General features: G+C 37.0%; 1 protein-coding gene across 5 annotated transcripts in view; it reads right to left on the bottom strand.

Moving 5' to 3' along the window:
- Positions 1 to 2,847: 2,847 nt before the first annotated feature.
- The window catches only part of PRPSAP2 (phosphoribosyl pyrophosphate synthetase associated protein 2), a 39,566-nt gene continuing 28,518 nt past the window's right edge, over positions 2,848 to 13,895 (bottom strand). For all 5 annotated transcript variants that reach the window (XM_067534185.1, XM_067534183.1, XM_067534186.1 and 2 more), the window contains 4 exons: positions 9,242 to 9,390; positions 6,474 to 6,544; positions 4,116 to 4,262; positions 2,848 to 3,512 (listed from right to left, as the gene is read on the bottom strand). In XM_067534185.1, coding sequence (XP_067390286.1) covers positions 3,354 to 3,512; positions 4,116 to 4,262; positions 6,474 to 6,544; positions 9,242 to 9,390 — 526 coding nt within the window. In that variant the 3' untranslated portion in view covers positions 2,848 to 3,353. The remainder of the gene's footprint in view (positions 3,513 to 4,115; positions 4,263 to 6,473; positions 6,545 to 9,241; positions 9,391 to 13,895) is intronic.

Raw genomic sequence — 13,895 nt, 5'->3', positions numbered from 1 at the left:
GTAAATGGATACAATATTCTTCACTTCCTGCCCCGCCCTGTCTGCTTTCTTTTGTGTGATATCACTTATTACTCAGATTGCTGTGTGCTTTGAATGCTTAGCCAACTGACTCCATTTTATTTAAAACAGTGCTGTGTGTGATAATCACATACCTTCGGGTTTCATTAATAAAATGTAGATCAGTTACTCATCTGAATAGATTATTAGCCCATCTTTCCAATATTTTGACAGTCACTGAAATATCTAGGGTATTTTCACCTCTCTTCTGTAAAGTCTGCGTGCATACTTTTCCTTTTGGACTACATTTTAACAGGCCCTATTCTTGCTGGCCAATTACTATATAACCTGCATTAACACACTTGGAGCCCATGTAAGTGTTACTATGTCAGCTTGGTGTATCTAGTAACACTTCTAAATTGCTTAATAATCTACCTTTGTTAAAGTATAACCTAGGTACAATGCTGTATTTTGACATCTGCTACATGCACCACATATTTCTGGACAGGAAACACCAGAAATCAAATTTAGAAACAACAGTCTTATGAAAGGTAACCTCACAGGGTTATCATTGAGTGCGAATATTTCACACGAAGGGATTTCACAGCTTAAGAGCAAACAGAATTTAGTTTTATATTGCATCTCATCTACTCAAAGTACCTTACAAGGCAAATGGCAATGGACTGACTGATTCCAAACGCAGAATTCAAACGCAGAACTAAGCAAAAGCTCATTCACAACCTTTGATATTAGGAAGGCATCTCTCTTTACTGGAGAGAAACAGTGACAGCAAAAGTGATCTTTCGCTTCTCTCTGGCACTGCCAAAGACAGTCTGCAGCCATTTGCAAGGCATTGTATATTATAAACTGATCTGCAATAAAACCCCAGATTTAAATTCCAAACTCATTCTCCCTCTTACTGGTCAAAACAAGTCCCTCGATGCAAATACGCCTAACTTCGGAGCTCAAAATCCAGATCCAAATCCAAAATTTACCCACGTAAGTAAACCTATTATAGGAGGGCTGGTAGCACCACCTATTATGATTGCCTGACACTTCACATTACAAATCCCTATTTTTGATTACTTATAACTAGGCTCGGAAAGATTAGATTTTTATCGCCAAACGTTTGTAAATGTAGATTTCACCATAAACACACAAACCAATGAAAATATTTCCTTTGATAATAAATCACAATTAACAGACAGGCAAAGTAAGAAAAATGCTGCTTGAGAACTTTTTAGAGCTTAAGGATATTTACTTTGTATATTTTGACAGGTGATATTGTCAATTTATGCTTTAAGTTATAAAGCTTGAACCTTTTGAATCTCAATGTCTATTGTCATTATTGTCTGACCCCTCATTGTCTGATCTACCCATATTTTCCCACAACTACAGCAATTTATATCAATAAAAATAGAAAAAATGCTTTAAAACTTTATCTGTTGAAATTATAAAATAATAAAAACTGAATTCTGCCAAGTTTATTTATAAAATTCTGACACTAACAATTTGGGCTGAAATTTTCCATTACTTTATCTACCTCAGTATGTGCATTTGTTGTGGATTTTTGTTTGTTTAAGTTTCAGCCATAGTGGTTCAGCTGTTTGAGAACAAGGCTAGGAAAAGTTACATTTTGCCCATGGTAAAAAAAATTCTTTAGAAATTAGCATTCCTATGCTTTGGAACAGAGACCTGAAGTTTGATAAGGAGTGGCCTTTATGTCAGGGATGTGCCTTTCCCATCCCCATGAAAGCCCACCTATATTTGGCCAAATTATAAGCTTTTGAAAAAAAAAAAAAAGTTTGCACGTGCTCAGCAGAGACTTGATTTTAACACATCTCTGAGGATTGTCCTCACTGAGCATGCTCAAACCTCTCATAGACCCTGTGTGTGACAGGACTGAGCATGCTCCATCCTTTCAGAAAAAAGATAGCATGTGATCATGGAATCAGTGACTATTATAATGCTTATGCACAAGGGGCTTAATTAAGGTTGCACAGGCAACCTTCATTCTGGCATTTCCTAACTTTGGAATGCTTACCTTTCCAACTTGAATACTCTTTTAATGTAGCTTTTTCCTGTGTAACTATAAGCATTTGATTTAAGTCAGTGGTAGAGGCCTGTGTTTCTATTCCATAACATAGATGGCCTGAAACCTAAGCTATGCAAGTCCAGCTCTGTCTCTAGTCCAAACCTCCTAGCAAACTTTCAGGCTGGAAAAACTCCCAGGAAGCACTATTTTCTTGTTTTTGACACAATGACTCATCCCTAATGAAGCATAGCAATATTGATTTGCTATTGCCTGCAACCAGCACTCAAATAGAAAACTCTGCAAATGAATGGCTCCAGACTGATCTAATGAAGCATTTGTGAAAAAACACACACCTGGATAATGGATGTTAAGGAAGGCCAAGCCTTCCAAGTTACAAACAGGTCAATCAACAGCAAGACAGGGCAGAAATTGATACCATGACAGTGAATAATAAATAATGTACATATTTATTATAGATGAGCCCTGTCCACTTGTCTGTAAAGTGCCCTGAATACCTCTGGTGCCATATAAAATTACACACTATTGTCTCTCTATACAATTAGTGAAGTGTGGCAATTCAATCAAAAACTGGTAATATATTTTGTTTCCTTCCTCCTCAACTCCTTTGCTCTTTCACAGTAAAGCAGCAACAATATAAAACCAATTACTTTTTATGTACACAGCTTATATTAGTAAGGAAAATATACCAAATGTACCAAACCTTAAACTTTGTTCAACATCACCACACCCACAAATGTCAATTTTTGATGAGACCAATGTAAATGTGACTACTGAATAAACATTTTAAAAAAAGCTCACACAAAACAAATCTTTATTCTTTGTTGCAGAAAATAAATACAGGTGCATATTTCATATGCTTTTCTATAAAAGCACTTCTACAAAATGTCACTTAACTGCATACAACAGTACAACCTTTTTGGCTTTTTAAATGCAAATATTATACAGTCACTTCATTTTATCAACTCTTTAAAGCACTTGTAGCAAGCAGCTTTGGAAAAGGAATGTTTAGTTTAGGAGCTAAATTCTTGCCTCAAGTGTTTGTTTTCCATATATAGTGCAACTAACCTAAAACAATTAGAACTTTTTTTTTTCTTTTTGGAAAACGTTTGGGTTTTATTTTTCAAAAACTGCAAAAAAAATAGCTCTTGAAATCTGGTCTAACTTCAAATTTAAACCAAGAAAAACAACAAAACAAAAATGACTCAATTGAAATATTAAGGTAAGCATGATGCTTCACAGCTTGTTTTCTGTACGCTTCCAGTTTGGCCCTGGGTATTTTCTTTAGGATAAAAAGAATAGATTAATCATCTAGTCCTATATTTCTGAAAAGGTAAGACATGGACTCCCCGTTATGGATTCTGCGAATGGCTTCTGAGAGGATCATACTGATATCCACAGTCTTAATTTTGGGACACTGGAGTTTTTGTATTTCATGTGGAATCGTGTTGGTTACAACAACCTAGAAAGAGAGAAAGAGAAATCATCACAGTAGAAATGAGTTCCCTGACCTTTTCCCTTCACTTTCTGATCTTCACCCCATCACTTCAAAATCTCAAAAGGCAAGGTATATCGTCCAAGTTCTGAGAAAGTTAACTGGTTGATGAAAAGCAGGATCTCCTTTTGTGACTGTTTATTTACAGGATTATAGCCTTGGATAATAAAGAAACAGTCCTTCCTTGCCTTCATCCTGTTAAACACACACATAAGGGAATGCACTCTTAATTACTTTTCATTTAAAGGGAATCTTTCTATGTTGACATCCTTTACCTAGGCTCTTATTATTATGCTGCACTCATTACTAAAGTATTCATGAAGACTTGAAAAAAAAGGAATAAGTTGTATGTTAAAACCTTAATCTGTACTGAAAAGCAAAGCCAGGAACAAACCACCACAGTATTGTTTCTGTAATTTGTAATTGATATTGTCATTAGTAATAATCCACATAAAAAGTTTTAGGAGCCAAGCCAATAGGGATTTTAAAGCAGGCTGAATTCTCTGAAAAGTTTTTATCATTTTCATTTGCTTCTGAGCTTTGAAGCTAGCTCATCCTGCCCACACTTACTTCATCAATAGCAGACTCTTCTATCAACCTGGGAGCATCTGAAGATAGCAGGCCATGGGTTGCCATTACAAAAATCTTGTACGCTCCCCTTTCCTTGAGGGTGTCTGCTGCAGCAAGGAAGCTGTCAACATCATCTATAATGTCATCCTGTCAAAATGAGACCGGGCAATGAAGTCCCAACACTTTCTCAAACAGATCATACAATAGAGGCAGACAGATCTAGTGTAATTCTTCCGGAGTCAAGGCAGTAGATTTCTCTAGGTCACCAGTCTACATCCAAACCATATTATTAATTTATTGATAGTAACTCTTACTATTCTATATGGGGGCTCAAGGAACAGAGTGCGGGAAAGGAGAATTGCCAGGACTTTGAACGTGACACTAAAGACTCCCCTACAGAAAAAGTTATTCCAAACATTAAAAACCCAAATAATAATGCAATTTCTCCAGTGTTCTTTAACAAAACATCAGTCTTTATGTCATTGGCACTTCTAGATCTTCAGTGTTAATATTCATGATATTCTGTTCCTTTGAAATGATGCAACAAAGTCCAGCGACCAGCTTCTATAAACTCTTTTGGACAGAGTTTCAGGTGACCCATTCAGTAGACACTATAAGGGTCAAATTCTGCTTTTCTGTGTGAATTATTGTATTTTGGACAATTAACTGCAGTGTTCATCACTAAAGCACAAGAGGATTTTTAAAAGCTATACAGCAAGATTCAGTCATGTAACCAGGAGGGCATATGAGAGAAGAAGCCAAGCATTTAATACAATCCCAGAATGTGTCTACTAATAAAACAGTAATCAATATTCCTATAGGACAGTTAAAAACCTAGAATAATTTTTTATTTTTGAACTTTGAAATTCAACAAGGGATAAAACACTTGATTTTAAAAGATTTGGGAAGAGATCCCCTAAGAGACAAAATTACCATTAATTCAAGATGATGTACAGGGACCTCAAACTCTCACTCATTATAAAAAGCTTTTCCAAATCACCTCAATCATAACCCAAAGTTTAGTTAATGTGGCAAAGAAACTGGTCCATCCTTTCTTATGTTTTATTCCTATACATGCTCTTTAGTCCTTTAACATCTTGCGTGCAAGCCCTGTCAACATCTATTGACTTTGGAAGATCATCTCTCACCAGACCTTTTTCCTTCACTTTGCCTTCCCCAACACACTGGCTTTAATACAGGAACGGTGCCCAGAAAGTCTATTCAGTATAAGGACTGGATTAACTGTTCATTTTCAGAAGTTACACCAGAATATTTCATCAGTAAGTTACACTGGCAGAGAGAGTTGGTACCATCATCAAGAACTGAAACAGTGCTGAAGTATTTTATTTAAAAAATTAAAAGATGACACACAGAGAGAGAGAGAGAGAGAGAGAGAGAGAGAGAGAGAGAGAGAGCGAGAGAGAGAATGGAGCGATCAATTTTATTTTTAAACTCCCTCAAATGTCAATCTACGTGTAATTTTTGTTATTAAAAATTCTCTTGGTCATTTAAATTATTAAAGTGGAAAGAAAATTGAAATTAATGGCCTTATCAATGCAATTTTTCCATTAAGGCTGAGCAGTTTGCAGTTTTGCTCAAACTGAAGAACCACTACACACAATTACACCAATATTTTAAGCATAAGCTTCAGAGAAATCCAATGCATTTTAGCAACATCTTCTACCCAATTATCTCCAAGTGCTTTACTAACCTTAATTAACCTCTCTCTATTCCTGTAAAGTACACTGCGAAACCCGTTTTATAGAAGGGGCATAGAGATATTAAGTCCATAATTGTTCTCAGTTAATAGAGCTTGTCAAGGGTATTAGGAAATCGCAGAGTTAACCTAAACGTCTTCCTTATGTGCTTACACTGTCCATGTACTGAGCAAACACCCAAACAACCCATGTTTTTGCACTAGTTAAAAAAATCTTAAACGCCAAATGCCAACAGCTCAGCATTTAATAGTGACCCTTCAACTATATACTAGCAAGATTTGTGGATGGCCATTTCAAGCTTATTATAAAGGGAGAATTAGAGTGTGAAGGGATTTAAAAAAAAACAAACCAACCAACATATTGTTTTCAAAAGATTTCACTTATATTTGGGAAGCAGGAAATTAATTTTTGAGGTTGAAAAACCAAGATTGGCTCATCCACTGAATTCTTGCCCCATGTATCCTTAGTTTAAGACTAGAGTGACCCCAAATTCTCTTACATGTCAAGAGTTTGACAATTTTAGCTTAGATACAATAGGAAAACCCTCAAAATTAACCCAACTTTAAAGGATACCCACAATTATACATGATTGTTCCTAAATTCAAAGCCAGCAGAGTTTTGATCCAAAACATTCACTCACCACAATGATGGCTATTCTTCCTCCTACATCTCCAACAACTGTGATGGGTGGTTTTTCCTTTGGAATCAGCACTGATTAAAGGATAAAAAAAAAAAAAAAAGATCTCAACATTTGTACGTGCTAAAATGAATAAGAGAATTCTTGCTTTGCACTAGTCATTGTTCCCCCCCCCTTAGATAAAAGCAAAGCAGCAGCTGTCTCCACAATCATTGCTCTGCTTCCACAGGCAGCAGTCTCATGCACAAGGCCTTGATTCTTTCCATATAGGATATTAACTAAAAATACTTAGGCCCCAATCCTGCAAGTTATTCTGTATGGGCAAACACCTGCACAGAGCCCCTCTGAACACAATGGGGTTCCAGATGGGCACAGAGATCTACCCATGAAGTAACTTGCAGGACTGGTGCTTTAATGGCATGTTTGCTGTCTGCAAACCCATTCCATTAAGTCTTGTATGCAGTACAATTTGTACAGTAAAACTTAAGAATGCTTTGCTGACACTCAGTTCCTAGAGACGAACTGGGATTTCTGGGCACAACAATGATGTAAAATGCACATGAATAAAACAGTTACTTGCCACATTTGAGATAGAACAAAATGATGTACAACGAACAAACTGATGTATAAATAAAGCTTCCAGCCATGATAGGATCATATAGTCAAACACATCCTAAGCATATTTGGGTTCTTTAGTTGTTTGTTTGTTTGGGTTTTCCCCCCCCCATTTTCTGCTCTAAAACTTTTAGATCTCACTGAGAACAGTGACACCTGCTGGTGAATAAGTTTACAATCTGTCCTTTTGATAAAGTCACTCTCAGCTCCAACATCTAACTGATATTAAAGAGTGTTAATGGAGTAAAATTTATCTCAGAAAAGCAAGAAAATTCAAAGTTTAAAAAATTTGACAACCTCCAGCTACTTAGCGCACTCTCATTTTATTTTCCACAATTACAAAGCAGAGGGGAAAAAGCAAGCTAAAAGTCAAATATAAATGTTAAACCTTATCAAAGTGCTGGTTAAATTTGTTGTAATTCTGAAGACACTGATTGCAACTCCATAGTTAAGGTTCCATTCTGAGATAAGCTTAAAACAAAGCATAAATTTCTGTTTTTCCTGTATATGAAGTGGCCTTTCCATGCAAAATTTCAATGTGAGAAAGCTAAAGGGCATAAATACTGTCATTTATATTTTGTCTTTTCATGAGATTAATAGGAAGTGTTTACCACAGATGTATTTCAGACCTGCTTCAAATGGTATATTTTTAAAAAACATTTAAAAACTAAACAAAGTTAATAAAAGAATCTTTACTAGATCTGTTAGATTACGTTTGTTAGTTTTTAAAATAAATTTTTATTACTAAAAGGTCAGTTTTTTGCCGCTGTTCATCATAACTGAAAGCTTTTACAAAATAGGCGACCAATTGATGAAGTCTTCAGCATGTACAAAATCCTCTCCCCAGGATAAAATCTTTTCCATCAGAAGCTATATTTTTCTATCAGTTTTTAAGTGCCAAGTAAGCATAGCTGTCATTGGAGAAAGTCATATGCAGTGTTGCAACCATGTAGGTTGCAGGATATTAGAGAGACAAGCTGGGTGAGCTAATATCTTTTACTGGACCAACCTTTCGTTGGTGAGAGACACAAGCTTTCAAGCTTCAGGCCTGAAGAAGAGGTCTGTGTTTACAGTACGTACATTCTACTCTTCCATCCACAGGGGATGCACCTAACCACTACCACAGCTATCATATGCACAACTATAACTATGCCCCAACAGGGAGGGCAGCTTTCTATCACCCACCACATTTATTAAATTACTACTCCAACAAATATCCACAGCTGCTAAGTACTGGGGGAGTTAGTTTAGCAGAAAGAAGAAATGAAGTGGCAGAATTACAGATGTGGTCTGTGGTGATTTTGAGTCTGATGTATTGTGTATATGTAGCAACCCTATCTGTTAATGCACAATTTTTGTATTAATTAGCTTATATACAACAATACAAAGCACTCCTTGGGATTAATTCTCTTCAGCCGGAAATCTTTTTAGCCAGCTCCATCTCAACTGTTTTGTTTTCTCTACACTGTACGGCAGTTATTGGATATTCACCTCACCATGAAAATCCTGTACTTGGCTTTTATATAGCATTTTAAAGAGGGAATCATGAACAGAACATGAAGCAAATGACTTGCCCAAGGTCCTACAGCAGGTCAGTGGCAGACAGGAATAGAATCCAGATTTCCTGACTCACAGTTCAATGCCCTATCTCCTGGACCATACTACCTTCCTAAGTTGATTTTTTTAACCTCAAGTGGAGCAGGGAAGGGGAAAAAAGAGGGTTTTTGGGGGGTGGCAGGTATATACTGGTTAACAAAAATGAAGTATTTAAACAAATCAAACCTAAACAGCCTTAAAGTAACGTGTAAAATATGAGGCAATGAAATTATGAGGCAGAGGAATTCACTTGTCTATTTACCCGATAGTGTAGGTATTGCAAACTCATACAGAACACTCAGTTAGACCTAAAGAAGAGCTCTGTAAGAGCAAAAGCTTGTCTCTCTCACCAATGGAAGTTGGTCCAATAAAAGATATTACCTCACCCACCTTGTCACTCAACCGTATAGTTTTGCACTTCTGCAAATCATAGGCGCCACAGGAAAAGGGTATCAGGAGTAATTCTTTGCTACTGTTTTTTTGACAACCATCCCTTTCTAATCTCCCAAGTATAAAAATCCAATATGTAAGCAATTACACACACACACAAACTTACTTACTGGGTATCTCCAAACTGGGATGAATAGCGGCTACATTTTTGGCTGTAGGAGGTGAATGTCGACCATCCACCAGGTCAGATTCAGCATCTTGAGCTTCCCCATGAATCACTGCAATTCCTAGCCTCAAGCGCTCAGCAAAAGACTGTGCCCTGCAGGAAAGAATACATTAAAGTTGAAATAACCCAATCTCTCAACACAAGTCTATTTTTTCTTCTAAAGTTTAAAGAGGAAAAATTGATTACTACAACTGAGTGAAAGAAAGCAGGGACTACTTCTAGAAGACACCTTCTTATCATTGGGTTTGGAAAAGTTTGATAGTCCTGAAAGCATTTGCACTGGTCTTGCCAAAGTGTTTCAAGCCTTGACAAGTTACAGAACAAGTGTTAATCATGCAGTCAGATTACCATCTTGCTTCTTCCATCTTTCAGCTGCAACATGAATTAAAAATCAACTGTTAAAATCATGTAAGATTATCACCTTAAACTCATGCCAGAAGTGAAAAAAGTGTAAGGGCCACAGTGTCATGACCCAATGCTGCTAGAAATTAATGCTGTGTACCTCTGAAAAACTAGGGAACTCAAGTGAGCTTTTCCAATGGTTTACATCCCTCATTTCTAGTCCTGAGGGAGCCCAAGATATTGGGCCTTAAAACTGCCACTGGCCTCTCAGTCTAGTGGTGTTTTTGACAGTGGTCCACAATTGACTTTTGACACTGGCTGGATGAGGGGATCATTTATGATATTTAACATCAATATTTCAAAATTACAATAATTAATGTGAGATAGGCCATGTCAGGTAATGTTAGAAAGATTATAATTTGCTAAGTATGATGATATTGTTTATGTGCATGTGTCATATTTGTGTTGGAAGTTATGGATATGTTTGATGTATCTGTATTTCAACTTGTGCTGTGTTTCTGGGTGACACCCCAGACAGGGTGGCTACAGCACTAGCCTGCTTAATGGCCCATTAAGGAAACTCACAGGTACAATGGGCCCAGGGAGAGAAGGAAGGGATACACCTGATGAGTCACCAGGACTTACTCATGTGACTCTGAACTCCGTCTTATTTCTGTACATTTCCACAAGCAGCAGCATGGCAAAAGGCCTAGGGACATAAAAGGCAGCTGTACACAACATCCATTTTGTCTTCTTCAGTCTTCACCTACCTCTGGATCAACTCATCTACAACTGAAGCTGTGAAACAAAGGACTGAGACACATCCAGGTACTGGATGTACACCAGAGGGACTATACAAGCCTGCAAACTCCACAATTCTACTGGAAACCTGATATATATAGACTTTCAAATCATTTATATGTATCTGATTGCTTTAGTCATTTAACATTTCTCTTATAGCTTGTTTCTTTCCTTTTATAATAAACCTTTAGTTTTAGTTACTAAAGGATTGGCTGGCAGTGTGGTATTTTGGGTAAGATCCAAACTTATATTGATCTGGTGCTGTGGTTGACCCTTTGGGGTCAGGAGAACCTTTTTGGTAAAGAGCATAGAGTTTTAAATAACTTATTTTTTTACTGGACCTAGTGGCTTATTGGGAGTCAGAGACTGAAATGCAGTAAAGGGGGCTGTGTATATTCTGTTTTAGCTTCTTGATGTCCAGAGTGGGGAATCAGAAGCACTGTTTGTGACTGGTTGGGAAGTCTGACTTCAGTGTCACCCACCAGAGTTGGGAGAACCTGCTCTCCCTTTGCAGCCTGCCCTGACCTTGGCATTTTCAGGTGGCTACCCTAGGCGTGGACAGGTCACATGACTACAGCAGATCCAAAACGTCAAACTAGCATTTCCTTGGGAGAAACTTATTCAAATGGGAGTAAGTAGAATCCCTCTTAAAATTAATTATATGAACACAAGAGGTGGACTAATGGAACAGAATAACCTAGACAGTCTGGTTTGCAACTATAGGCATCCTACAGGAATGACAAAACTCAAGTAACCAGCTATTTAACCGATTGCCAGATGACTTGCTGCAAGTTTTAGTAAACTTGCAAAACAAAAAAAATCCTTTACCATACACCATTTCATCAATTGCAATCTGGAATTATGTAAAGAACCACTATCAAAGAGTTTAGGGTACAAATTTAAAATGTTAAAAATAAGGCTTTCAATGACATTTTAAAATGTCAGTGAATTGTTTGTTTGATTGCTTAGGGGAAGAAAGGAAGGGAGATATAATTTTCCCTTCAGTATTTGCATCTCAAATGCTGAGTGGAGGAGGATAGCAAGTGAAAAACTAGAACTGGCAAGTCCAGTTTCATTGTGCAAACCAAGTGAAGTAAGCAAGCAGCATCACTGGCAAACTAAGTTACATTTAAGAGTCACTTATTAATTCCAGAGATTGTAAGAGGCAAGGATTTTTTTAATAAATATTTAAATACAGCATATGATTTTTCTTCCAACCCCCCGTTTTCTCAATTAAAAAAAATACAATTAAACAAACAGGAGTTTTACAAAGTCTAACTGGCACAATCAGGACACCAGACCAAACTGAATAAAACTCAAGTTGTAGGCAAAATGATTTTTACCTGAACTTTGCAACGAGACCACAAACTGAACACTCTGATTACAAGAGACAAAGCTTTCCTTTCATATATTCAAAAGAAAAATTGTTTGAGGCTGACATTTGTCTTCGCTGGTTATTTTCAACAGTTTATCTCCTCTGCCCAAACAATTTATTTTCTTTAGCTTTTTCAGATTTAGAAATGACTGCTTAAGAAACAGTTGTACAAAGCAACATTTTGACAGTTGCCTTCAATGCCATATTATTTAGGCCAAATTTTCAGCCACCGATGCACATACAAAAACAGGAGTACATGCAACCCTTCATTTTCCCATGCAAATCTATTAATTGTGCATTTAGGTTCTCTATTTGCATGCACAATTACTTGATATGCATGAGCAAATGAAAGGGCTTGTATTCGCATTTTTGGATGGCATGACCATAGCTGTGATAGTTTGTACAGATTTGCCACAATAATATAGCTTCCCTCATGCCCTTAATACATGCCTACAGGAGCTCTCAGAAGGAAAGGGCAGCTCTGCCCAGCTTCCAATACTAACCTATGACTAACAGGCATGATTAAGCCCTATGAAACACTAAGGCCTAGTCTATACTTACCTGGAAATTTGGCGGCAGTCGATGGGAGTTATACAAGCTACACAGAGTAGCTTGCGTAACTCCCGTCGACTGCTGTGCTTCCTTCTGCATAGCGTCTTCACTGCACTGCGCCACTTGAGGTGGTGGCTTTACAGCATCAACTTCTGGATTGATTGAGTGGGTCTTCACTGACCACTAAATCGATCCAGAATGGTCGATCAGTGTAGCCATACTCTCAGGGATCACTGCGCTCATCAACAAAATACAAGCACTCCTGGAATGCAAGACCAAAGACTATACACCACTGCAGGAAATAAAATTAATCTTTTATCCAATTGCACTGTTATGGCTTCACAGATTTAGATGCATACTTACAATTCAGATATTTAAGGCATCAAATTGATGCCAGAAACAGAATTTGTAATATTTCACAGTGCCCATGGGTCTTTATGTATGCTTCACTACAGGTATTAAGGACATATTCCCAAAATAGTAAATAAAGACACCCTAACATTCAATCAAAAAGATCCTGTTAATGTTGTTGTCAACAAGAGTATGCAGCTAACAGTTTATATTAAAAACAGTAAAACTCAGAGGTTGAATTGCAAGACAGGGATTCAGTTGGGGGCCAGAATGATTATTTGTAAAAAATAAAGTGTATCCGCTTATACAGCATCTGTCACATGGAAGGCAGATTAAAGAGGTATTTAATACTAGCAGTGGAATATTTAGTTCATATGAAGAATATTGCTAGATAAAAATCGTTAGTTTTTTCCTAGTACACTGCTACCAGTTAGAAACTGTTCTGATTTGTTACAAAATAAACCTTTCCTGCTAACAATGTCATAATATCCTAGACATGAAAGTCTAGATAACACTTCCACAAGCAATTACTTGTGATTGCAGAGAAGCCACCATTAATTCTTAAACTATCATTCAACTCCTTATCAGCTTCTTAAAGGAGTGAAATTCCATCAGAGAGCAGAGGGATAGATAGCCATAAATTAACTAAACAAGGAATCCACGATGATTACTTAACAAGCGTAAACATGTGATAAAATGCTAATCTCAATGGGAATGGAAAATTTGCCCTGGACCTTGGATTAAGCACACTTCAGACAGACTGAAGAATAATGCCTCTATATTTAGGATTTGGCCAGTCACTTACTAATTTATGATCACATTAAGCAAACATTTTGGACCACTGGAGTTATCATATTTGTCTTGCCATTTTTATTCGTCCACAGTTGAAATTGTATACAATACACACATGTACACAACATGCTACAAAAAGTTCTGGAATGCTAAGTACTCTTTGTTCTTCAGTTGTTGGATTCACTTTACCTTCTAAAAACAGCAATGAAGTTATAATAAAACTGGAAGAGGCTGAACGCAATATCTTAAATATCAGAACAAAGGTACTGAGATATGGACAATTTCTCAAACATTCAAATGACTGCTTGCAAAATTAAAAAAAGAAGAAGAGCAAAGCAGAACGTCTCAGGAACAGCAATGTGCATTAGATAGTGGATCAGTTATT

The sequence above is a fragment of the Emydura macquarii genome, unplaced genomic scaffold (assembly GCF_026122565.2).
Source record: "Emydura macquarii macquarii isolate MOO-44397 ecotype Brisbane River unplaced genomic scaffold, CSIRO-AGI_Emac_v2 contig_3390, whole genome shotgun sequence".
In the NCBI taxonomy this organism is placed as follows: Eukaryota; Metazoa; Chordata; order Testudines; family Chelidae; genus Emydura; species Emydura macquarii.
Note: the sequence above shows the minus strand (reverse complement) of the source record. Positions and strands in the feature narration are given on the sequence as shown.